At 41.0% G+C, this 25994-nt stretch overlaps 1 protein-coding gene and 1 pseudogene across 1 annotated transcript in view; one reads left to right on the forward strand and one right to left on the reverse strand.

Moving 5' to 3' along the window:
* The first annotated feature begins 9013 nt into the window (after positions 1 to 9013).
* On the forward strand, positions 9014 to 10827 carry LOC106148959 (annotated as a pseudogene).
* A 6468-nt stretch (positions 10828 to 17295) lies between these two features.
* The window catches only part of Mamdc2 (MAM domain containing 2), a 180824-nt gene continuing 172125 nt past the window's right edge, over positions 17296 to 25994 (reverse strand). Inside the window, exons 12-14 of the mRNA XM_005388556.2 lie at positions 25679 to 25938; positions 18416 to 18500; positions 17296 to 18276 (exon numbers count right to left, since the gene is read on the reverse strand). Of these exons, the coding sequence (XP_005388613.1) occupies positions 18212 to 18276; positions 18416 to 18500; positions 25679 to 25938 (410 nt within the window). The 3' untranslated portion in view covers positions 17296 to 18211. The remainder of the gene's footprint in view (positions 18277 to 18415; positions 18501 to 25678; positions 25939 to 25994) is intronic.

Here is a 25994-nt window from a genome sequence, read left to right on the forward strand (position 1 = left end):
AGGTAGACCTCTTTCTAAAATATCCATCTCTTGGATGCAAAAACCAGCATAAAGTATCTAAAAATCATCAGGAATTAATATAAGGATTCAAGGGCTGGGGATATGGCTCAGCAGTGCAGCATCTGCCTGGCAAGCATGAGGTACTGAGTTCGATTCCCAGTACCACACACACACACACACACACACACACACACACACACACACTGTTTCAAGTGCTCTTTGTGATTGGGTCATGATAGAGAGCCTTTGGATAAAAGGGCCTTCATCTCTTTGGAGGATATAAACAAGAAAGCAGTATTAGATTGTTCCACAATTGACCTCCACTTTCAGAATAATAATGCCTGAGAGTTAACATGCTGTGTTATCTTCTTCTCTTCCTAGACTTTGCAGATGGGACAGACCCTCTTGGGCCTTGCAGGATGGGGAGGATCAGAGAAGACTGGGTGTCTTTCTGCACGCTCTGTTATCTCCCAAAGGAAAGAAAGTGGTCATTGTGAGAACTGTGATAAAATTGCCCAAAACAACTACAGAAACTATAAGATGAGTCTTCTGGTATAAATCACCTAGAGAAACACTTTCCATCCTCTTAACAGCTCAGATGCTGCTGTATGTTCCCATACATTCTTGGTTTTAAATTCTACCTCTACACGTTCATTGGTGGCCATAAATTTCTTTTTAAAATTCAAGTTGAATTTGTATTTTGTTAATATTTTAGGAAATTTTAAAAGTATATAAAATGTAAGCCAATAACCATTTGTTTTTGTTCCTGTAATCAAGAATTAAGAGTTAACAATTCGCCATTTCTTTCACTTTTTTCTATTATCTACTTTTTAAAAGTTACGTGCTATGTGTCCTCTCCTCTTAAAAATGAGAACAATGCAGGTAAAATTATTGTGCTAGTGTACACTTCACCCTCCCGGTCTTGTTCTCATCCCCAAGATTTAACTACTGGCATAAACTCATTCAGTGTATAATGCAATGATGTTCTTTCAGGGTTTTTTTTATTTTGATTTGGTTTGGTTTGATTTTTTGTTTGTTTGTTTGTTTCTGGTACCGGGAATCAAACTCACGACCTTGCGCTTTCCAGGCAAGTGCTGTGCCGCTGAGCTAAATCCCCAGCCCCTTGGTTTGATTTTTTGAGACAGGGTCTCACTATGTAGCCCAGGCTGACCGTGAACTCACAGCAATCCTGCTTCTCCCTCTTGAGTACTGGTATTACAGGCATGAATCAACACACCCAACTCAGGCCATTTTAAATTTTATTTATATGCATTTATCTACAGAAAGTATCACTAAATTGTCTAGGTTGGCCTAAAATTTGAAATCTTCCTGCCTCAGCTTCCCAGGTAGCTGGAATATAGTCATGTACTATCTGGCCTATCTATAATTTTTAAAGCCAGTGAAATTAATCAAAATATCATTAGGTACATTTATAGGGGTTAGGACTTCAAAAGAAAAAGCAAAAAAAAGTGATTGACATGAATTTTAGGAAAGTGGTTCCCTCTCTGGGAGAAGAAAGATTATTTGATTGTGAAGTAGTACATAGAAGTTGTTGACAACGTTCTATATCTCCATGGATTGTATATGAGTGTTCACTTCATTATTATTCAGTAAGATTTACATATTTTTGTTTATTTTTTTACAGTTACGTTTCACAGAAAAATTATTCTAAGAAAAAAGAAAATGCATCCATCAATTCAAGTACTAATGGATTAGAGGGGGAAATCATTATCTCAACATCAAAAGAAACAAAGTTCAATATCTATTTGTAATAAGCCCTTAGAAAACTAGGAGACTGAAGTTTCTTAACTTGATAAATGCTATATATCAAAGACTTGGAGCATGCATTGTAATTAGTGGAGATGTTTCAGAGTCATTCTCATTAAGATCAAAAGAAAGATACCGCAATCTCTGTTATTGAAGATTCTGGGTAATGCTGTAAGATGAGAAAGATCATTAAGAAATTTAAATATTCTGTGCTAGTTTTTCTCCTTTTGCTATTTTTTTTCTCCTACATCCTTTGTTCATCCCTCTTCAACCTGCTTATGACCTCAGAGCCCATTTTTTGTTTTGTTTTGTTTTCCTGTACCAGGGATGGAAACTGAGGCCTCACATGTGCTAGGCCAGTGCTGTACCACTGAGTTATACTTCTGCCCCTTTATATTTTTTTATTTTTATTTTTTTTTTTGTCTTTTTGAGACAGGGTCTCGCTATGCAGTTCAGGCTGGCCTTGGGCTCACTTTGTAGCCCAGGCTGGTCTCGAACTCAGAACAATCCTCCTGCCTCAGCCTCCTCAGCGCTGGGGTTAGAGACATGCACCACCATGCCTGGCTCTGCCCGTTTAAAACTTTAAAAAAAAATTTTTTTTATTTTGAGACAGGGTCTAACTAGATTATCCAGGCTGGCCTTGAGTTTGCAATCCTCCTGGCTCAGGCTCCTGAATAGCTGGAGTTACAGGTGTTCCCCACTGTGCTAGGTCAGAACCCTAATTTCTGTGGCCTGCAATAGACTGGCTCGCTTGCCTTCTGACCTCTGATCAGCCAGTGGGTGGCACTAGCAGGAGATTGGAGTGTGGCTGGTGTGGGCGGTGGCAGTGTCCCTCCACCTATGACAGCAGTGCTTGTCACACAAGCCTTTAGGCCCTGGCTGCATCTCTTCTTGCTGGGCTTGGTAACAGCTCCTGTGACCCTTCAGGCCTGCCTGCATCTAACTGTCAATAAAGTGTAAATAAAGACAGAAACATGCTTGTAGATTCTCACTGCAGAATCTGAGAGAAGCCAGGGACTGTTTAAAGCCTCTATCATGAGCTCTTAGGCAGGGATCTGAGGTCTCCTTTGTGTACTACCTTTTGGTTTTAATTTGCTAGTCTAAGTCCTGAGATGCTTGCATGGATTAGTTCTTTCTCTAGTAGATGTTTGTTATTTTATTATCTTACATTCTGTATATTTTCATTCAGTAGGAGAGAAAAAAACCTTCTAGCCTCTGAAAGTTTGATAGCTACATCTATGAAATAAACTGGTGGTAGACAGAGTAAAAGAGAAAAATCATTGTAACCACTGCATTTTAATTACAAACATACACACTGGAGTCACAAAGTGTGATTCTTGAAGAAGGGCTGTATGAGTGAAGCTCTATCCAGAACTACAAAAGGAATAGGGACCTGGGGCTTCCCAGGGAAAGTGGAAATTTATAGGGATGAGGAAGGGAAATGTGTGGTGAATAAAGGCTGTCTTGTTATGCAGATAAAAAGTCAGAAAAAGTTATCTAGGAGCAGGCCTCAGCATAGGTGACAGCCTATGACCAAGTCTTTCTGAGGTGGTAGATTAGGGCGGGAACAAAGCCAGTCAAACAAGTAGTCATAATCTTGCACGGCCCATGAGCAGAACACAGAATCCAAAATGAATCTGAAGTTCCCAAACACTGTCCATGGGGCCAATCAGAAAGGTGCTATTGTTTTTCTTCTTCTTCTTCTTCTCCTTCTCCCCTCTCCCTCCCTCCCTCTCCTCCTCCTCCTCCTCCTCCTCCTCCTCCTCCTTCTTTTTTTTGGAGACACGGTCTCCCTATGTAGTCTAGGTAGGCTTTGAACTCAGTATGTAGCACAGGCTGGCCTTGAACTTGCAGTGATCCTCCTGCCTCAGTCTCCTGAGCATAGGCACGCACCACCACAACTGGTTGAAAGTGCTATTTCAATTCTTCATTTACATCTGGTGCAAAACCAAGCAAGTCTTCAATAGGACAGTTTTAATCTGGCACCAGGCCAGGTGAGTTTTTGATAGGACAGCTGTCTCAAATGCCTGTTTGCATGCGGGAGAAGCCAACTGCGGTAGAGAACTCCCCTCCATTGTCCTGATGGCTGCTGTGGCCTGTTCACTGACCTGCTCTCACTACAGCATACCTATTTTCTACCTTCAGTAAATGCACATCGCTAGTACCTTTTCTGTGTGTCTTGTCCAATTCTTTATTCAGGATCCCAAGAACCTCGAAGTAATTGCCCCCAGGCCCCACAAACTGGTAGCATTTTTTGGTGAGCCAGCCGGGAAGAGGTAGTTCACTTTTGAGGAAATTTTCTTTTCTTTCCTTTTTGTCTCTTCTCTTTCCCGTTGTTTTGTTTTGTGTGTTGTCACTCATTGTGGGTATGAGTCAGACGGTTAAGAACCCCAGAGCATCTGCCACTCACCTAGTCAAGGAACAGACAATTTTAGGTTCCACTCAACTGCAAGAAAATGATGTACCGTGCAGGTTCCATGTGCATGCAACCTGAAGATATGTCTCTTTTGCATCTACATTTTGTTCCTCTCAATACTTTATTTAAAAAATACTTTATTCAGCTTTTTCATTCTATTTTGGGGGTGTGGCTATCACTAACCTCATTTTCTCCTTGAGTAACCACCTACCCCAACCTGCCCCTTTTTGTGCTCACTATGATCAAGATCTCATTTGCACTTTTCCCCTAGATAGCCTCTTATTTTTCTCTATCCTTAGCAAGTCATCTTTTGGGAGATGACTAGGGGGGTTCTTCTGAGGACATCTTTCTTTCTTTCTTTCTTTCTTTCTTTCTTTCTTTCTTTCTTTCTTCCTTCCTTCCTTCCTTCCTTCCTTCCTTCCTTCCTTCCTTCTTTCCTTCTTTCTTTCTTTCATTCTTTCTTTCTTCTTCTTCTCTCTCTCTTTCTTCCTCTTTTTTTTTTGTCTTTTTTGAGACAGGGTTTCTCTATGCAGTCCAGGCTGGCCTCAATTGCCCCCAGCAATCTTCCTGCATCAGCCTCCTCAGTGTTGAGATTAAAAGCATGTGCTATCACTTCCAGCGTAGGGGTCCCATTTCTTGAGCCTTCAGGAGCCATCCCAATTCACTTTCCTGCCATGTTTCCCAGCTGTCCTCTTGGACACCAAGAAATCTCACCTTTATAGATAAGAGCTATGGAGGAAGCCCATAGGGAACATATGGGCCTCCTCCCCTCTTCTCTTCTGAAGCTGGTTAGATCTTCCTGTTTCTTCTAAGGGAAATTAAAGTAATTTAGATACATATGCCTGAGGGCCTAAAGAGAACAGACAAGGAAGTCAACTCAATCACCTGTGTGTACAGGGAGGTAGAGCTGGAGTATTTTAGTCAATAGATAACGGGCCCTAACTTTGTACTTGGAACTTTCCAAGGCTTTTTTCTTAAATGCTCGAAAATAGGTTTCTATCCCTACTACCTAAAAAAAAATAATTACCAAGGAGTAAATAGGAAGGATGGTTTTTTGAAAGTAGTTAGAGGGAGCCAGTAGGGGTTCCACCATGGTCTTTAAGGAATCATAGTGGGCTGTAGACTACGGAAAAGGCACTGTGCAATTTGAATTTCATGGGGGATGCCCCAGGGCTCCACGGTCTCCACCCTTCTGTAGGGATGCCCTCAGAAGAACCCCAGACCTAGCCAGGCATAGTGGTACATGCCTATAGTCCAAGCACCTGGGAGGCTGAGGCAGGAAGATTGCTATGAGCTTGATGCCAGGCTGGGCTACATAGTGAGTTCAAGATTGACCTGGACTACATAGCAAGACCCTATCTCAAGAAACGAACACACAGATAGACAGACAAATAAATGAGAACCCTAGACCAATATTCTCTCTCCATAGGTCCCACAATGCACCATGATAAACACCCTGCCAATCTTACTATTAGGCTGCTGTATGAACTAGGAGATGCTGAAAATGAATACAGAATAGAAGTGTAAATTACAGTGCTATTCTTCACTTAAATCTGTTCTGGAAAGCGCAAAGAAAGTGTTCTGAAATCCATTAGTTCAGCCTTTTATAGCTCTTTATCAGAAACCATCCTTCCGCAAAGGCCCAGGAGATATGATACTTAAAGAAGGTCCCTAGTTAATGATTACTTGTTTGATCAATCTTGCACATCTCTATTTGTTTTCCTGAGAAACTACTTTGAAGATATCAATACGTAATACAACAACTATTGTTAATTTCCTACCACTTTATCTGTAACTCTGTATTGTTTGTATTGTTCTTATGCTAGTAAATGGACGTCTGTTTGTTGATGTTTTCCTTCTTTTATTTTTAAAATAAATTTACAAAAAAAAGAAGGTCCCAACGCAGAGTTTGATAGCACTGATGATCCTACCCTCAAACTCCCACTTGTGTCTTGGGGGGTGGGTACAGGTCTCTCTCACTCGTTTAATGAAAGAAACCATCCTTGGAGTTCTCAACATTCCCCTCCCAGTCCTTCAGTGAGTAAATCAGTCCCACCCTCTCCAAGTAATTTAGAAACAAGAGGTCTAAAAGATGACTGCTCTTATCTTGGGAATAAAAAGATGCATTAAGGAACCTATCAATTATGAAAAGGTAAGAGCTAGGCATGGTGGTGCATGCCTCTAACCCCAGCATACAGGAGGCTGGGGCAGAAGGAGCACTGGGAATTGGAGGCCAGCCTTGGCGACATAGTGAGTTCAGGGCTAGCCTGAATGACAGAGTGAGACTCTGTCTCAAAACAAACAAATAGGGGGCTGGGGATTTAGCTCAACGGCAAAAGCGCCTGCCTGGCAAGCACAAGGTCGTGAGTTCGGTTCCCGGTACCGGAGAAAAACCAAAAAAAACAAAAACAAAAAACAAAAAACAAATAAATAAATAAAATTTAAAAATAAAAAACAACACAAAACAACAACAACAAAACCAAACAAACAGTAATCAGGATCTGCAGGAGAATGACAAAGAGAGGAATCTAGAAAAAGGCAGGCCAAATTATGGTTGTCACAATTGCCAATGCCTCAAGTACATTCCCAAGTCCTCTGGGGCCAATCAAAGGAAGAGTTCCTGCTCTAAATGCAAGGACACTGGACACTGGACATGCAGCTGTAGTAGCCACTGGCTGGGCCTGCCCTGTGTGTCAGGTGGCCAGTGTGCCTGACCCATGGCACTCGAGGACTAACGGTCCCCACTCCCAGTGAGAGGCTAGGCCAGCGAATACCCTTCCCTCCAACTCCGACAAAGAGGACTGAAGGGGCTGGGGCCAACTGAAATGCTCTGTCCACCGACACCCCCAGCTCCTGTAAGGAATCCCAGGAGACCCTGGGTGTCATGAGCAAGCAAGTTCAGTTCCTCTTCGATACGGTGGTGGCTTACTCTCTTCTCTGGCAAAACCCCCTTCTAGATCTATAGCCATAATGAGGCTTGAGGGGAGCCCTAGTCAGGGCTTCTTTACTCCTACTTTTCTATGTTGTTTCTGTTTTTTGAGACAGGATCTCACTATGTACTTCAGGTTGGCCTTGAACTCACTATTTAGCCCCAGGCTGGCCTTCAATTTGCACCAATCCTTCTGCCTCAGCCTCCCAAGTACTCGATTATAGGCGTACTCCAGCATGCCCAGCTTACTCCTACTCTTACATGTCAATTTGAAGGTCAACATCTTAGCCCTGAGTTTTTAACTGTCTCACGGCATTCTACTCCCTTACTAGGAAGAGATTTACTAGTAAAATTGGGGTCAGTTCTCAAATTCTGGCAAAGGCTTTAGGAGTAAAGTTCTATCTCCATTCTGCATGAAGACCTCAGTGCTCTCAAAAGGCCGAGAGAACCAGCCAGACCCTAAAGTGAACTCTGGCAAAATTTTGCCAAGAAATTTTGAAGTCCTGGCTCCAATTGTTGCCACTAGTCTTCACAAAGACTTGGAACACCCTGCAAACCAGGCTAAATATGAGTCCATTTGAGATGCTATGTGGGAGGCCTTTTTCCTATATGGTAGAGGACCCAGAGGTCACAAGATTTTTACAGCATCTTATTAATCTGGGTCAAGTACAACAAGGTATACAGCTGTATGAAGACAAAGTCCTTCCAGCTCCTGGCCTGGGGGAACACCTACTATTGCCCCCAAGACCAAGTGCTCATTAACACTTAGCAAGAATGGATTCCTGTAGACCAGTTAAAACCAAAATGAAAGGGTCCCTTTTTAGGGATCCTTGCCACACCTATTGCAGTAAATGAGGTAGAGATAGATAGCTGGATTCACCTTGCTAGGATAAGGTCAGCCCCACTTGAACAATCTGAAGAAAAGAACCACCAGAAGAAGAAAGCTACTCTTGTGGATCCCTGGAAGATCTGAGGCTCCTTGTCAAAAAACCAAGACTCCAGTACTGCTCCAGGTATAGATAAATAGAGTCACTAATGATTCCTGATCCACCGTGGCTTAAGTGGGCACCTGTTTTGGGACTCCTGCTTTGAATTAGATTCATAACGTGTGTAATCTTGCTACAGCCATGGCTCTCAGGCTCTTGGTAGTTTATCTAACATCCCTCTTCACCATGCTTTCTTCCCCATAGGAGGCATGGAAATTAACCTCCTTAGAAAATGCTCCCAAGGGGCTGGGGATTTAGCTCAGTGGCAAAGCGCCTGCCTGGCAAGTGCAAGGTCGTGAGTTCGGTTCCCGGTACTGGAGAAAAACCAAAAAAAAAAAAAAGAAAACACTCCCAAATAATAGAACAGAAAAATAATGTCTCTAGTTGCTGGATCTGTCCTAGTCCACTTCTTAAGAAAGAGCAGGAAATAGTCTGGCCTGCTCTTTTTTATATTTGGCCTCTGCCTCCTCAGCCTGATATTCAAGTTTATCCATTCAAGGCTGCCAGTGATGATCCACACTACAGTCCATGACTCTCCTGACAAATCCACCAAGCATTCTTCCACGGAACAGGTAGCTCAGCACTTCTTGACATACAGGCACTAATTCTTTTCTCATTGTCTTCTGAAAGGTTCCTTCCAGCCCAGCTGTGAAACCCCAATATTCCAAAGTAGTCACAGAGCACATAATCCCCAGTAGGTAGGGCCTACAGCCTCTTTCAGCAGGAAGCAGCTGCTTGAAGCTAAAAGCCTCCACTCCCTCAGCACACCATAAAGAATTATGAGGATTATGTGTCTCAGGGGGAACTGAGGTAGGAGAACAGAGCTGGGGAAAGCTGGTTAATAAAATGAGGATAACCTGTCAAAGTCATGAAATCCAGGGTACATGAGCAGAACATGCGTGGGATCAATCGGAAATGTGCTATTTTCAATTCTTCACTTACACCTGGGACAAAACCAAGCAAGTCTTTGATAGGGCAGTTCGTATCTGGAGACCAAGTGAGTTTTTGATACGACAACGGTCCAAAATGCCTTATTTGCTGAGGGAGAAGTCAATTCTTGATACAGAAGACCCCTGTTAGCCTCGGGGCTGCTGTGAGCCTGTTCACTGGCCTGTTCTTACTCTGCTGAGTGTATGTCGCTTCAACCTTCAATTGCTACAGCAAACAGAAACACCAAAATGACACCCAGGATTCGGAGGCAGATTTATTTACATTCATGGGCACTGATCAGGATCATCACCAAAATATCAGTCCCCGAAGGCTTAGGGAGGGAGGTTTTTATGGGATTGCAAAGGAGAAGTACAGAGGTAGAGTACTTGGCTGTCTTTGATTGGCTCATAGTGACTAGCTATGAATCACAGTAGACCAGCCGTTTCTAGGAGACAGAAGCAACTGGAATTGCAAGAGGAACTATTACCTGGGCAACTAAGAAACTGAAGTATATTAGCGGGGAGGGGAGCATTTTTTGTTACACAATAAATGTACATCCCCACTACCTTTTCAGTGTGTCTTCTTCAATTTTTCAGGAGCCCAAAAACCTGGAAGGAATTATTCCTGGGACCACAAACCAGTAACATGCCTGCATGTGGTTTCTCCTGTCCTATGAGTTAATCTTCCCCAACTGATGAGATTTTGAGGGGAGAGGATTCATGTTTTTGCTTTGGTTTTGGTTATTTTTGAAACAGAATCTCTCACTCAGGCTGAACTGGAACTTGCCATGTAGCCCAGGCTCCTCTCAAACTTTCATTCCTCCTGTCGCAGCTTTCCCAGTGCGGGAATTAAAGATGTGCACTATGATGCCAAACTTATAACTTCTTTTTTATGGATCTATCTTTAGGTAAATAAGAGAACTTCAGAGAAAGTTCCTCCCTGAATTTAAGGGGAGAGAGAAGGACAAGCAACCCAAGGACAGCTCAGAAACTTGGTTCTAAAGCCATTTCTGAGCCTTCCACATTTTCTTTAATTCAAAGTATTCATCATGCCAAAGTGCCACACTTTGGGGCATTTTGTTTGAGTCCCAACACTTCTTTTCTATTCTTTTTAGATTTCATCCATTTTTTTCCTAGCTTTTTGAGTTGGCTGCTTAGCTTAATGTTTTCTTGTTTTTTTTTTTTTTTTTTCTGTTTTAAGTTAAAGTGATAATATTCTCTCTACATATTAATTTAGCTACATCCCACAAATTTTGATATGTGGTATTTTTAGTATCATATGTGTGTATAGGTGAATTTGCAGAACCGGAAGCAATGTGTAGACCTCTTTCCTTCTGCAGTCATTGCTGGAGCTGCAGCGGCCAAAATGAAGTTCAGTCTTTTTTGTGACTTCAGACCAAAGCAAGAACCATAAAAGGCATTTTAATGCATCTTTCTATATTTGCAGAAAGATTATGTCCTCCTTCTTTCCAAAGAGCTGAGACGGAAATATAACAGTCCATGCCCATCCAAAAGGGTGATGAGGTTCAGGCTGTGTGAGGACGCCATAAAGGTCAACAGATTGGCAAAGTAGTCTAGGTCTGCAAGAAGAAGTATGTTATCTACACTGAATGGGTGCAGCAGGAGAAAGCAAATGGCACAACGGTCCAGGTGGGAATTTGCCCCAGCAAGGGAGTTAGCACTAGGCTTGGACTGGACAAAGACTCCCAGAAGATCCTGGAATGGAGAGCCAAATCTCACATAGTAGCAAAGGATAAGGGCAAATAGAAGAAAGAAACAATGAAGAAGACACAGGAATAAAGCCCTCTTATATACAATTTTAATTAAAGACTGCTAAAATGAAAAAAATATATTTATAGTAATACATATACATACACATACCCATGTGTACATATGTGAAAATATGATTTGTTTACCTGATGTCTTTATTTTGTCCTCATTCTTGAGGAATGACATTCCCAACTGATGTTAGTGTTCTCAGTATTCTAGAGATTTTATTCGACCATTATGTTATTTCCTTCTTTTAAATAATTAGAATAGGTCGTTGTTTTGGACCACTGTCCTGTAGTAGGTCCCAAAAGACTAGACTGAAAATGAAAACGAAGTCACTCGTACTAAAATTTCACATCACCAAATCAAAATGAAGGTATCTGATCTTCTGGTAAATCGGGCGGGGGGGAGCTAACAGCCAAATTTCCCAAGTAGGGCAATTTAATGAAAATGATAATTAAGTTCTCTGTGCTTTAATTCTTAACACACACACACACACACACACACACACACACAAAGAAAGAAAAGAAAAACCAGAAGTAACGATGTTAGCCATGCAGTCATTTTTTAAAATTATTGTTTCCCTGTCCCAGCAGTTCAAGGAAAGTATCTTTGAAATGATCAGTTCAGCCACATATGATGGTGCAAGCCTTTAATGCTAGTATTTGTGTGGCTGGGGCAGGAGGATTGCCAGGAGTTTGGGGCCATCCTGGGCAACATAGTGAGTACAAGGCCAGCCTCAACTGTATAGCAAGACCCTGTCTCAAAAAGAAAAGAAAAAGAAAAAGAAGTGACCAATTCAGATGGTCATGTTGGCACATATCTCACAGCACTCGGGAGGCTGAGGCAGAAGGATTACGATGAGGTCAGGGCCAGCCTGGGCTATATAATGAGTTCAAACCCAGCCTGAAGTACAGAGTAAGATTCTGTCTCAAAAAAAAGAAAATAAATTACTAATTCACATTTTATTTTCTGTTTCAGTTTTCATCAGCCATTTCTGCCCGTAAAGCTAAACTCTTCTGCTCAGCCCACCCAGACATTTATTTTATGGAATGAGGTGTTACTCAATTTTAGAATCATAGGTACAACCAATTAAAATTTTCAAATTTGTTGTAGTTTTGTCTTTTGATACTGTTATAGGCAGCTGAATTAGATAGAAATATTATAGGCAGTGAGACAGGGCCAGGCCCTGGAAGGAGTCAGTATGGAAGATAAGATACCTTATAAATGGAGAGGTGGTGCTTGCTTCAGGCCAGATCTCAAGACCAAAGACTAAACAAATACACCCACATACCTCCCTAGGGATGGACATCAGGGATTCATATTCTAAATAGGTAGCAATCACCTTGAAAAGTCCTTGACCCAATCCCTTACAAGAAAAGCCCCTGTTTTGTATTCATGCCAGTTTGTGTGACTGGCTTCCCCATTTGATCCCAATTTAATCAATTTTACCTGAACAATTCTTATTGGCTGAATATAGTTTTGTCCATTTTTTCCCTACCTTGGACCCGCCTCACCTCGTGGTTTTGCTCTATTAAAAGTCCCTAGAAAAGACAGAGTCTTGGGTAACCCACTCGGGCCCCGCTTCTATCACTCTCTTGGACAGAAGCTTTCTTTCCCTCAATAAATATATTTTGCTCTTAACCTCCGTTGTTCCTAAAATTCATTCTTTCATTTTAAAGAACATGAACTTGTCCCAGATATCATTCAGGTTGGGAGTTTTTATGATCCTGTATCAATACTTCATTATTGATGAATTGATTTTGTTTAATTTTCTTTTTTTTGTAGCTCATTTATCTTTTCATCCTGGTTACATTTAAAATCTGTTTGTTTTTGGTATTCTATACTTTTATAATGATGTTTCTAAGTCTAGACTGATTTTTATTTGTATCACCTAGAATTAATTGGACTTCATGATCTTAATTCTTTATCTATGATTAATTCTGAAATAGTATTGCATAATCTCTCTTCGAATAGTACCTCTCTCCTTTCTAGAGCTCATATTTTAATAAATTAGATCTCTCATTCACTCTCTCTTTTTCTTAATATTTCTTATTTCTTTATCCCTTGTACTGCATTTTGGTTATTGCCAGGTTAGATCCTGAGTAGCAAATGAGACCACCAGGACAGGCAAGATTGAAGCAAATAGCAATATCTTTATTTTAGGCTGAGTGCAACCTGGCCAAGGGCGAAAAAGCCCTTGGCACTGAATAAAGAAAGGGAGCCTACTTTATAGGTTACTTTAGATGTGGTAGGGGAAAGTCAACTGAGGAAAGTGGAAAATTTAAGTTTTTCAGGCGTGATTGGTGAGGGCAGTCCCTCTGGGGGAGGGAAGTACAGGAGGACACTGGCATGTTGCTGATTTACAGCATGACCTTCGAGGTTTCCTGTAAGCCTGAGAACTAGGCCTGGGAGCCATCCTGATAAACAGATTTACGTTAGTCTCTCAAGCTGAGTGAGGGGCTTTCTCTTTGAACAGACTGGTTGTGGAGTTTTTTTTAAGTTGGGTAGGGTACAATGTAAAGGACCTAACAGTTATTACCTTTTTTCCAGTCTGCCAGTTATCTCTATTAGATATCCTAATTGGCTGTTTCTCTTTGCCTTGTGTGCATGTGTGTGTGTGTGTGTGTGTGTGTGTGTGTGTGCTCTCAAATTTTATTTGCTTTCTTTTAACATCTACCTGCTTTGGGGGCTGGGGATTTAGTTCAGCGGCACAGCGCCTGCCTGGCAAGCGCAAGGTTGTGAGTTCGATTCCCGGTACCGGGAAAAAAAAAACCAAGAAACATCTACCTGCTTTTTTACAGACTACTACATTGTCGATGTTGTTGTTTTAACATTTCAGGACTGTTTAATCTGAATAAGGGGCTACTTGGGGCTGATCGGACCCTTGGTGGCTTGCCAGGGGGAGATGGTGCGTGATAAAGAAAGACAAAGAGAAATTTGCCGGTTCAGGTGACCGGGAGATCAGTGCTTCAGATTGGGCAAAGACAAAGACCTCGCTGGCCGGCCCACTTCTTTCATTAGCCAGTGAGCAGTGCTGGGGGCGTGTGGTATCATTTTCCTGGGCCAGCAATGTAAGAAAGAGGTAGTAGGAGAAGGAACAAGTTTGGCATCACAAAGGAGACAAGTTAACATCCTTCCCCACACCTTTCTTTGTGTTGTCCTCTGCAGATGTTATCCTGCCTCAAGAGCTGGGGTTAGGGGATTACAATTAAATCCCACTCAGGTAGGAAGCCTGCAGCCTTCTGAAAAAACCTCCCTATTCCTGAAGCAAGTCCACGTCTGTCTGCCTCGAGACTGTGGGGACCTGTAGTTTGACCCCCATTAATCTATCACGTAGCCTGGTCCCCAACAGTAGACCATTTTTGAGAAAATGGCTATATAACCAAGAGGTTAGGGTTAGCATGATAAATTGTGCTTGGGGGAGGTAGGCATGGGGTGCGGAAGAGTCATTAATAATGGCAAACAGCCGAGTGGGAGGAACAAGGAGGCAGGGGGTCGGTCACTGCCCAGATCTTGGTTAAAATGAGTCTTACACTGCTTAGTAATAGTGAAAAGGATGATGAAATGACAAGATTATATGGTTGCTTTATCCTTAAGATGGCACTATAAACTCACAATTCCTTTTTAGAAAAGGAATACATAAAAAATAACTGGTATTTATCTGAGATTTCGCCGAGACCTTATAATATAAACTAGAGTGAGTTTTGTATGTGGAGACTGTTGCAAGTACTTAGATGTGTCACTCTCATTTAATCTTTATGGCAATTTTAAGAGATCTGTTTCCTATTTTGCACACTAGGACAGAGTCACAGAAGCTATAAATGACTCCTTTCAGTAACAAAGCTTGTAAGTGATAGGGCCAGAATTTAAACAGAGAAAGCCCAAATCCAGAAACTGCACTTAATATTCTTTATGAACTCTTTGGAGCAGTCCACATGATGAAATGCAGGAACATTAGAATCACCAATTATGAACACTGTTTTTCCAGTTCTGGTTAAGTTCTATGGGAAACATGTTCCCCGCATGAGAATGAGAAATCAGGGCATCCAAATCTTAGCTGTCAGAGAGTAAGAAGAAAACAAGAGTCCCCACCTCTGAGTAATGGGCCTCTGCTGAACCTTACTGCCTTCTCCAGATTTGCCCTCCCCTCCTAGGTCAGGCTTTCCAGGCCTTCCTGTGCTACCCTGTACTACACATTGTGCTTAGTGCTCTGAAGTGTGTTGCTAATTCATGTAAGGAACAGTGCAAGGCGAAGACCAGCCGAGATCACCAGGTTTGTGTAAAGGCAACATGGTGTGGAATTTATTGCGCCTGGGCACAGGCAGACAGAGGGTTTAAAGGCTATCTGTAGGGAGCAAAGAGAAGCAGGCTTTTTTTATAGGGTTTGAAAGAAGGCAAAGGACATTAGGTGGGAAGATCTTAATAAACCTCAGTGGTCAAAGTTCTTTGAAAGTTTTGTGCCTCAGTGGGCAAAGTCCTTGAGGCATGTGCATGCTTAGGTGTCTAGATGTCATGTTTTCATTTTTTTTTTTTTTTTTTTTTGGGGCTTTTTTCTGGTACCAGGAATTGAACTCACAACCTTGTGCTTGCCAGGCAGGTGCTGTGCCCCTGAGCTAAATCCCCAGCCCCCATGGTTTCATCTTAGATTCCATATTCCATCTTATATCTTTTACAACATCCCATGTTTGCCAAAGGCACCAGTATTGAGCTGAGAGCAATGCCTCTGCTTGCAGACAGGTTGGGTATTGGGAGAGTCACGTCCAAACTGAGCCTTACAATTTATATGTCTATTTCCCTCACACTTCTGTGAGCATCTTTGTAACCACTATGCTCCTTGAAATGCCTGAAATATGGATTTCCCAGGAAATTTTCTTCTGAACCTTTTCTTCTACGTCACACCTGATCCTGCATCAGAAGTACATCTTTTTCTCAGTATCTTCTCCTTCCCTTCCTTCTGTGCATAAATGATTTCTACCACAGACTGAAAATTATAAGAGAAAAAGCAATCTGTGTGAGAAGGTGGTTTCTACTTGAGGTGCTTGGGTGTTTAGGTGCTCCTGAGAGTTGTGATAAAAGCAAATACTGGGTTTAAGTTGCTAAGTAGTAACTCTTAACCAATATGCCTTTCCCTTGGGCATTCCCAAACCTGATAAAATTATTCTATGTGTAACATCTGTCTATATTTTCATCCAGGTGAAATACAGTTAAAAAATAATGCCAATGGCAATCTGGAGAGGAACAGAAGCTCCAAGAAAATTAAATCCTGCAGAAGGAGCATATGAAGGAATGTCAGTTAATCAGCTCACTTTTTATCTCGTTTTTGCTCTTATAGGAATGTCAGGTTGTTTCTTAGCAACGGCTGGTAATAATTATCTCTTTCCTTTCTGCCCTAAGTTAATAAAACTCAGCATCTCATTCCATTTTTTTCCCCAATTACCAAAGCTGGTGTAGTATTCCTGGTTTGGAAAAATTTGGAGGAATTTGATAGCCAATAAATCCCCTCAGAAAGAAGGAATCTTGGAAGCTTTGGCTAGATTTAAAATTGATCCTACAGATGAGACTGGGAGGAGGGCTAGCAGATTCAGGAGCTCACCTCCTAAGGATTAGAACACAGGTTTGGCAATGCAACAGATTCAGGGTGAAGCCCTGCCCTGGCCATTGATCCATTGATCCTGGACAGATTTAGTTTCCCTATTTCTAAAATGAAACTATCATGGGCTGGGGATTTAGCTCAGCGGCACAGTGCCTGCCTGGCAAGCACAAGGTTGTGGATTCGATTCCCTGTACCGGAAAAAAATCAAAACCAAAAAAAAAAAAAAAAAAAAAATGAAACTATCAGTAGAATCTACTTCATGAGCTGTTGTCAGGATTAAATGAGCAAATTTATGTAAAGCTCTTTGTATAATATCAGAAAATAGTAAGTATTCAACCAATGTTAGCTATATTGCTATGGATTTATGTCATCACCACAGGGGCTACTGAATGATTCCATTTATCAGCAATCACTGTACCTTACTAGGCACCCACATTCACATGTTAGTCCTGGAGAGACAGGATTCCTTTCTTTATTCAGCAAATATAATTATAGCTCTGGGGTAGAAAGAACACATTAGGGAAAATATGCTCCTTAATATGTAGTTGAATCGGTCAATATCTTGAACTCTTCCTCAAAGTTGCAACTCTCCCTAGGAATTTCCCTACTGTGGGTAATCGTCACAAGAGGGAAGGATCTAATACAATTCTGTTTTATTATAAAATGAATTTATTTTTTCTCCACAAACTTCAGGACATTTATCCAATTAGTTGAGCATTTTTTTGTTTTCTGAGTAATGTAGCATTCAAAGAAGTATAATGCTCTGAACAGATTCAGGTATGGGATTTAACTCTCTTGTAGTGGCAAACTCTCAACTACATGAGAATAACGGGCTTCTGCAATTACTTGAAGACAATATTCTGATAAAGACATCTAATGGAGAAATAACTACTCGTGAATAATTTTTCAAATTATCTTTTATTAGATAATTTTATCATTTCACAATAGCCATTTGGATATGCAAATATACATAAATAGATATAATTCTCTAAAAACTAAAAAGCAGTAGTTTAGCATATCTGGTTGAAGTCATATCACTAACAACCTTACCAAAATATTTATGTAAAAATTAGTCAAGTTGTTTAATAAGTTTATAAAAAATATTGGGTATGTGTGTATAAACATTTTCAAGCTTGCTTTATAAAAAAGAGTGCAATTTCTATTCATGTGCTCCTTGTGACTTCAAAAGTAGTTCAAAGGGAGAATGAAGAAGGTAGCATTGCTTTGTAATACAGCATTAATTAATACTGACTTACCCTTGGACTGCATGAAAGATCCTTTATTATCACATATGGTGAAAGGATTAAAAATTAATACTCCATTTCTATGAATAAAACATAGAAAATAAAACTTTATTTTTCCAGACTAACTAGTTACAATGAAAACTGCATTCATTCTTCACGATACTACTGACACTCCACATTGTTTATTTAAAATTATTTATAATACTTGAAATTTTAAAAAGCCCCACAAAACCTATTCTTCTCCCAGTACATTCACTGAATGCAGATAAAATGAGCACATTCATTTTGATTGTGCCCTTTATTTGTGTGCTTTAAAATGCCTACAATATAGTGCATTTGTATTTTCAAGTGGTACCAAAATGAAGATCTATGTAAAACCATCAGCCTGTACGTCTAGTAACAGTTGTCAAATGCAAAAAAAGCCCTGAGTCAGTATTTTTTGCAAAAGTAATGAAAAGGGGTGCTGTGAAATCATTTTATAACTTATGATTCAGACTGTCCAGTATTCATTTGTTTTCATTTTGATTGAAGAGAGGTATAGCTTTTGTTTAGTTAATCCAATTTAGATCATTTCTTAATACTCAATTTCATTTAAATCCTCAGAATATCCTGATGATTGTTGAGCTGTATCTTCCATTTCTGTTAGGAAAGACAGATAATAAAGTGTTTTCTCTTTTTATTACACAAGATGTATTCAATTTACATTCCTGTAATTTGACACTACATGGCAAAATCTTTCTCAATCAAGCATATATAATTGGAAAAAAATATTATTTACCTGCACAGGGTCCTGCCTGAAATTTAACATCATCAATGGCAATATCACTTCTTATTGACACTCCTCGAGTAGCCTCAAAAATTATCTAAAGAAAAAAATGAAGTTTGAATTTAGAAACAGTCATCAGATTAAACTATGCCGGTTAGGACTGATCTATATGTGAGGGGTTTGGAAGCTTAGATAGCTCTCAGGGCCCCTTTAAAGAAAACATGACATAATTAATCCAAATTTAGGCACAGAAATACATTTACTTGGTATTTAAAGAAATCCATAGTAAATTCCTAGAGGCTTGGAGAGTCAGATCTCTTTCTTTAGACATCTCTTTAGAGGTGCTTATCTAGAAATGTTTCTTACTGTTAACTTGGTTTCCCTTCCCCTCTTAGAACACTTTACTCCAGCATCCCAGCACCTGCGAATGTGAGAAGCCCGGAGACACGTTTCCTTAGGCTCTCCAGAAATCCACCTTGGACACTGGTGCCAGATGGAAATATTTAATTTGACTGATGAGACCCATAACATCAAAAACACAGTCCAGGGGGGCAAGGAAATCAGTTTCATAACTTTAGCTATTTTTTTTTTTTTTGTAGCAGGAATCGAACTCAGCACTTGTACCTGCCAGGCAGGCACTTATGCCACTGAGCTATATCCCCAGCCCAGTTTCATAACTTTAGGATCTGAAAAGAAAACAACTGATCAAGTATTCCTGTTCGAGGAAAAACAGATTTCCAGGACTAAGGCTACCCTAACAGTAATAAACTTCCAAGTACTATAGAGTGGCTGGAGTGAAGTGAAACTTGTCCAGAAGACATATTTGCTCTACCTATTTTATGAGCAAATAACTTCCCATTGGATTAGATTATGATTTAAATACAAGAGAAATCTCTTAAACTAATTTCATTTAAATTGCTCTAAATTAAATCAGTATTTATTTATTTATTTATTTATTTTTGTCTTTTGAGATAGGGTTTCTCTATGCAGTTACGGCTGGTTTTGAACTTGCGTAAGTAGCCCAGGCTGGCCTTGAACTCATGCAATCCTGCCTGGCTCAACCTCCCAAGTGCTGGGATTACAGGTGTGTGCCACCATGCTCAGCCATAAATAAGGATATAAACTGAATAATAACTGTTTTGAAATTAATGACTCAAAGAAGCTTTAATGATAAACATGTGGCAAAATAAAGTTAATAAAAATTCTGAAGACCTGGAATGGTGACTTTTAGGTGTGAATTTAATTGGCTAAGGCCATCCAAATAGCTGGTAAAGAAAGCATTTCTGGTTATGCCTATGAGGCTGTTTCTGGAAGAGACTGACATTTGAATCAGTGGACTAAGAAAGATCCGTCCTTGACCAACATAGGTGAGCGCATTCAATCTATGGAGAGCCATGTACAAGAAAAGTCCAAGGAAGGTGAACTCACTATCTCTTTCAGAACTAGGGCATCCTTCTTCTCTTGCCTTTGGATATCAGAACTCCAACCTCTCAGGCTTTCAGACTCTGAGACTTATACCAGTGGCCTTCCCAGCTTTTTAGTCCTTTCACCTCGCACTAAGAGTTATACCACTGGTCCCCCAATTCCAGGCCTACCGGCTTAGACTAATCTATGCTACTAACTTTCCTAGTTCTCTAGCTTGCTTGACATATCATGGGAATTCTCAACTACCATAATTTCACAAGATAATTCCTATAGTAAACCTTGTCTGTCTTTTTGTCTGTCCAGCTGTCTGTCCATCCATCCATCCATCCAGTAGCCTATTGGTTCTGTTTCTCTGGAAAACACTGATTAATATTCAACCCTAAACAAAAAAATCCAAACAAATGGCAAGAAAAGGGGGAAAACATACCCTAACATGTCTAGGTGGCAGGATATCTGAGTACAGTTAATAAATGTTTTGGTTTTAGAACAACAATAAAATCTCTTCTTTAACCTCCAACTTTGCAGTGAAAAGTAACAGAAAAATTCTGAAAGAATTATACTCTGAATGATCTATGATTTGGCCAAAATTTTTTTTTTTCCAATACTGGGAATTGAACTCATGACCTCACTCTTGCCAGGCAGGCACTGTGCCGCTGAGCTAAATCCCCAGCCCCCAAATATTTGATTTCATAAAACCTTCTCCTTTAAGTGTCTTTATACCTCAGTGACACCCATTTTATAGCAGTGTAGTATACCCATTGTATTTATAGATATGTAGCAACGTATCTTCTTTTTCTACATTGATGAGATTCATTTGGTTTATTTTTGTGCTTTAGGATTTACCAAAAATAGCATATAGTAGCTGATGAATAATTAGTTATTTATAGGATAAACAGAACAAATAAATATAAGATTAAATAAGAAAATATGTTCTTGGTTCCCAAGCTATGGGCTGAGACACTCAACTGCATTTACAGTGCTATCGGATAGTTTGAAATTTCAAGGGAAACACAGCAATATTCAACATCCAGAAGACATTGCGTGAGCACCCAGTTCAGGATCATTTAAATTTCAACATTAGGTTGACCTATATTCCTTAAAAACAAAATAAAACTATACTCCTTTTGTAACATTTTTTTTTGTTTTTGTCTTTTTGAGACAGGGTCTCACTATGCAGTTCAGGCTGGCCTTGAGCTCACTGTGTAGCCCAGGCTGGGCTTGAACTCATAATGATCCTCCTGCCTCAGCCTCTCAAGTGCTGGGATTACAGGTGTGCGCCACCACGCCTGGCTATAACATTTTATCTTGTTTGTTTATTTACTTATTTTTTATGGTACTACTGATTGAACCCAGGTGTGCTCTACTACTGAACTACAACCCCAGTCCCTTCTATTTTTATTTATTTATTTTTTTGGTTTTGTTTTTTTCTGGTACTCGGAATCGAACTCACGACCTTGCACTTGCCACGCAGGCGCTGTGCTCCTGAGCTAAATCCCCAGCCCTCTGTTTTTTATTTTGAGACAGGGTCTTGCAAAGGGTCCCAAGCTGGCCTTAAACTTGTTACCCTCCTGCCTCAGCCTCCTTTGGAGTTGGGATTACAAGCATATGCCACCATGCCCAGCTAACATCTTTATAAAGCTGTTTTTTGAGTGTTATAATTAGAAGCAAATACCATGTAAAAATCAGTATAGAACATCACATGAAGGTGGTGTATCTAACCTTTTTCCAAAGTTTGAGAAGCTGTGCAGTGCTCAATAGGTATATGTAGTCTATTAGTAAATAACCATGGTCATTTAAGAATTAGATTTAAATTTTTTTTCTTTCAATTTGAACATTTTTTCTTTCAAATGGCTGGTAAGTCATTAGGACAAAGACATTTATCTGGTGTTGGGACCTAACATTTAATAAATGGAACTACGTATTTCTTTTAGTCTGGGAACTCCGGGGAAAAATCACCAAGACTAAGCGAATCATGAGGAAACAGTCTGGAGAGGTGGCTCTTCGTATTCCTGTGAGTACCCAGCCCAGAGGAATTCCTAGTAGGGGCTGGGGGTTTAGCTCAGCGGCACAGTGCCTGCCTGGCAAGCACAAGGTAGTGAGTTTGATTCCCGGTACCGGAAAAAAAACAAACAAACAAAAAAAGGAATTTGTAGTAAACGTCCAGCAGTATAATGAATGATCTGATGAATGTAAATATTTCAGTGAGCTGAGAACTTGTCTAGTACTTTCTTTCAGTGACATCAAAATCTAAGAAAGCAGGGCAGAGAATATCTAAAAACAGAAGGGGAAGGATAAGGAAAGTAATTAAAGGAAATAGAATGATTTTGTGCTTTTGATCAGTAGTGAGTCAGATTTCTGCCTAGCACCTCAACAAATCCCTTGGGAAAGAGAATGATTAAGATTTTTGCCTTTGATGTACCCCTCCCACAAGGCTAATCTGATGATTGGCAGGTCTTTATGAGGACATGCACATATTTTCCCCATAGAACCAGCCTCCAATGGCATCAATACTACAGCATTCCAAGCCCCGTCTGCACCTGCTCACCTTCACTGACAAGGTACGCTTCAATTCCCTCACTCTGTTCTCTGCCCTGAACTCCAGTCTCATTTATTGCTCACTGGACATGCCCACTTCATTTCCAGTATATAAAAAAAAACATAGCATGTCCCCAAAACACATCGATTTCCTTCGTGCACACACTGCCCTTAGTCCAAATCTCTGCTGAGTTTTCTTCATCTTCATGGATAGCATCTCAGTTTGGTTTTTTTTTTTTTTTTGTGGTACCGGGAATTGAACTCAGGACCTTGCACTTGCCAAGCAGGCACGTGTGCTGCTGAGCTATATCCCCAGCCCACCATCTCAGCTCACTGTAGCAACTGCTCAGGCCAAAAACTGTGGAGTCACCTGGACTTCCGTTTCACTCCAACTCCACATTGTACATATTTGAAGTCCTCTGGGCTTCTGACAACATCTCATCACTGTTACCTAGCCCAGCCACCACTCCTCTTCCCAGGTCTCCTTGCCCACTGCTGTATGCTTTCTACATGGCAGCTGGAGTGATCATTTTGCAGTCAGAGTGTATTAACTTTTTAAAGCCACCTGATGGCTTCCTATTGCTTTTGGAATAAATTTCAAACTCATACCTTTCCCTCTAAGGTGGTCCCTGATTATCCCAATACTTCTTTGGTTACATCACCTGACTTATATGACTTCCTCCTTCTCTTCCTTCCTTCCATTAAAAATATATTTTAAATGAAAAATCTTAATCATGTACCTTTATAGGGTACAATGTGATATTTTGATATATGTGTACAAAGCAGAATAATTAAACCAGACCCTTTAGTGTATCTATGGTCTTGCTTACTTAAAATTTTTGTGGTGAGATATTGGAAAGTCATTATTGAAATACACAGATTATTATTATTACTATGTGATACTGGAATTTAGTATATTATTATTATTATTATTGTGTGTGTGTGTGTGTGTGTGTGTGTGTGTGTTTTTCCAGTACCGGGAATCGAACTCACGACCTTGCGCTTGCCAGGCAGGCGCTGTGCCGCTGAGCTAAATCCCCAGCCCCGAGTTTAGTATATTATTGTTGACTATCAACACCCTTCTGTGCAACAGGTCTCAAATTCCTCCCATCCACCTGGAACTTTGTAGTCTTTGACCAACAACTCCCTATTTGTTCCCTGTGCCTGCCACCACCAGCCTCAGGTAACCAGCTGGGTTTGCCTGATCTTTTCCCCAGTCTGTAACGTATAAGATCAACTGAAAACCATATAAACAGCTCCGAGCTCTATAGGCGGCTGGCACATAAGAGATGGCCGATCTTTGTGTATGTGAGTACATCTGCATTTTATTAGACACTTAGTTCAGTCTGGGCCCCCTGCAGTTCTTTGGGACTACTGAGGGAATCACTAAGTCCAGAGGAGATTCTTAGCTGTTTGATCTAAGCCAAAGGGGGACAGTGTGGAGTCTTTCTTCCAGAAAATCGCATTATCCCACGTCCCTTGGACTTGAACCCTCGGATGCCCTCAGATGCCTCACTGCTCAAAAAACATTTCAAATGACCAGCTACCCAGCAAATCTAGTATGTGAAAAGTATGTGCTTGACCCAGAGCAGAGAGTTTTAAAAAATATTTGTGTTGGGGTAGGGGGTATAGTTCAGTAGCAGAGCACTTGCTTGGCACGAGGCCCTGGGTTCCATCCCTGTACCACAATAAATAAATGAAAGAATGCATGTTCCAGCACCACCTCCAGTCAGATTCATTTTGTCTATTATAAAGATTATCTTTAGGATGTCTCAGAATCACCTGGCGGACTTATTCAAGCAGATTTCTGGGTCTCCAGAGTTACTGAGGCTTTGTTTCTGAGGTGGCACCTGAGAATATGCATTTCAGGTGAACTTGCATTACAGGCGTTGCTAATGCCACTGGTACCTGGATCATGTGTTGAGAACCTTCTGGTGAGGTTAAAAGTATGAATGTCCTAAAAAAATCAAGCCAACGTCTCTGCATAAGGGTAAATTGCATTACACTCCTGAGAGATCTACTATCCTTCCATAACAGACATACCACTATCAAAATTATTCATGGGGCTGTTATTCTTCCCTAAATTTCTAGGCAGTTTATTCGTGTTGCACTAACTGGCCTTTCATGGACAAAGGCACATGTTCCATTTGTCATTTGCTATGCAGTAGTGTGGCACCCTGGATGGCACTGAATCCCGGCCACCAGAGCTTTTCTAATTCCTTCCAATGGACACATATAAAAAATAATTTTTCAGTTGTGGGGTGACACAACATAAAGCCTTTATTTTGGATAACTTCTTCCCAGGAAGAACTGGACTTAGACTGGGCAGCCAGTGGCTAAAGCTAAGGAATTCTGGCCAATGAGGTTATCAGCCAGAAGCAGGAATGAGGAAGAAGCTTTGCTCAAGGGTTCTGCAGAATATTTTGTATTTTTTTGAGAGAGGGTCTCACTATGTAGTCCAGGCTGGCCTCAAACTTACAGTGATCCTCCTGCCTCAGCCTCCTGAGTACTGGTATTACAGATGTGTGCCATCATGCCTGGCTCTGCGAGCAATTTTAAGAACAGGAGTCGGGAGGCTATCACCCCAGATCTTTCTGGAGCATTGGCCCAGGGTAGGCAGGTGAAGTTGGTGGTTATCAGAAGGCTACCCCTGTTCTCTAGGCTGTGTTGACCACTCCACCTCATCTACAGGAATTTAAAAAGATCTTTTCTGTTGCTGTCCAGACTTCCTTATGCTCAAGATCATCTAGGACAGAGGGTTCTACAGGCCACGATTGGGCTGAGGCAGGACGGGGACTTGGGATCAAGGCTGTTTCTTCCACGTCAACGCAGTGATGAGAGAGGAGGCTAAAAACAGCCCACTCTGGCCCATACCCACTCTTGAATAGAGCCTTACAACAAAAGCCCTGAGGAGCATGTGGGTGATGAGTAAGCGATGCAGCTGCAGCAACTAATTAGGCAACACCAGGCTTAGAAGGAAGGAAAATTTCGTTTGGGAGATTTGCAGGACCCGTGAAATGTACTCAACATTCATAACGTACCAAGATAAAAATAGACACGCTTTCACCGCTGAATTGCAAAAAAATCACTTCATGCAGAAATAGCCAAAGCTTTCCGTCCCGGTCTAATTTCCCATTCACAGTGTAGATTTAATCTACATGAAAGTTAATTATGTTTACTCTTAAACTAATCCTGCTTTTGTCTGTGACCCTGAAGAAGGACAACATAGTCTCTTGGTACTTGTGCTAGCAAGGAAAAAGAAGGACCTCAGACGCGGAGACGCAAGCTCGTTGGACGCGCAGCTCTTCAGCTCACCTGGTGCGGCTGCGGGCAGCTGTACTCAATCAGAGCTCGCAGCCAGGAAATGCTCTGCTCGCCTCCTCTTCTCCACAGCAGAGACCCTTCCCTGTCCCCTTCCTCTTTCACGTACACACTCAGCAGACCAGTTCCTGCTCCATACATGTGGTAGAAAAAGGTCAGGCAGTGTTTTCCCGGGACACCTCGCAGAGGCCTGGACAGGAGGAGTGCTTTCTGTCCATACACCATATGCGACGCCTCGATGTACATGTAGTAGCCTTGGAAGAGAACAGAGCAAAGATTGTTAAAAAGGACACAAGTCTCATCTGCTCCT

This window comes from Chinchilla lanigera, unplaced genomic scaffold (assembly GCF_000276665.1).
Source record: "Chinchilla lanigera isolate Chin_1 unplaced genomic scaffold, ChiLan1.0 scaffold00033, whole genome shotgun sequence".
Taxonomy (NCBI): Eukaryota; Metazoa; Chordata; class Mammalia; order Rodentia; family Chinchillidae; genus Chinchilla; species Chinchilla lanigera.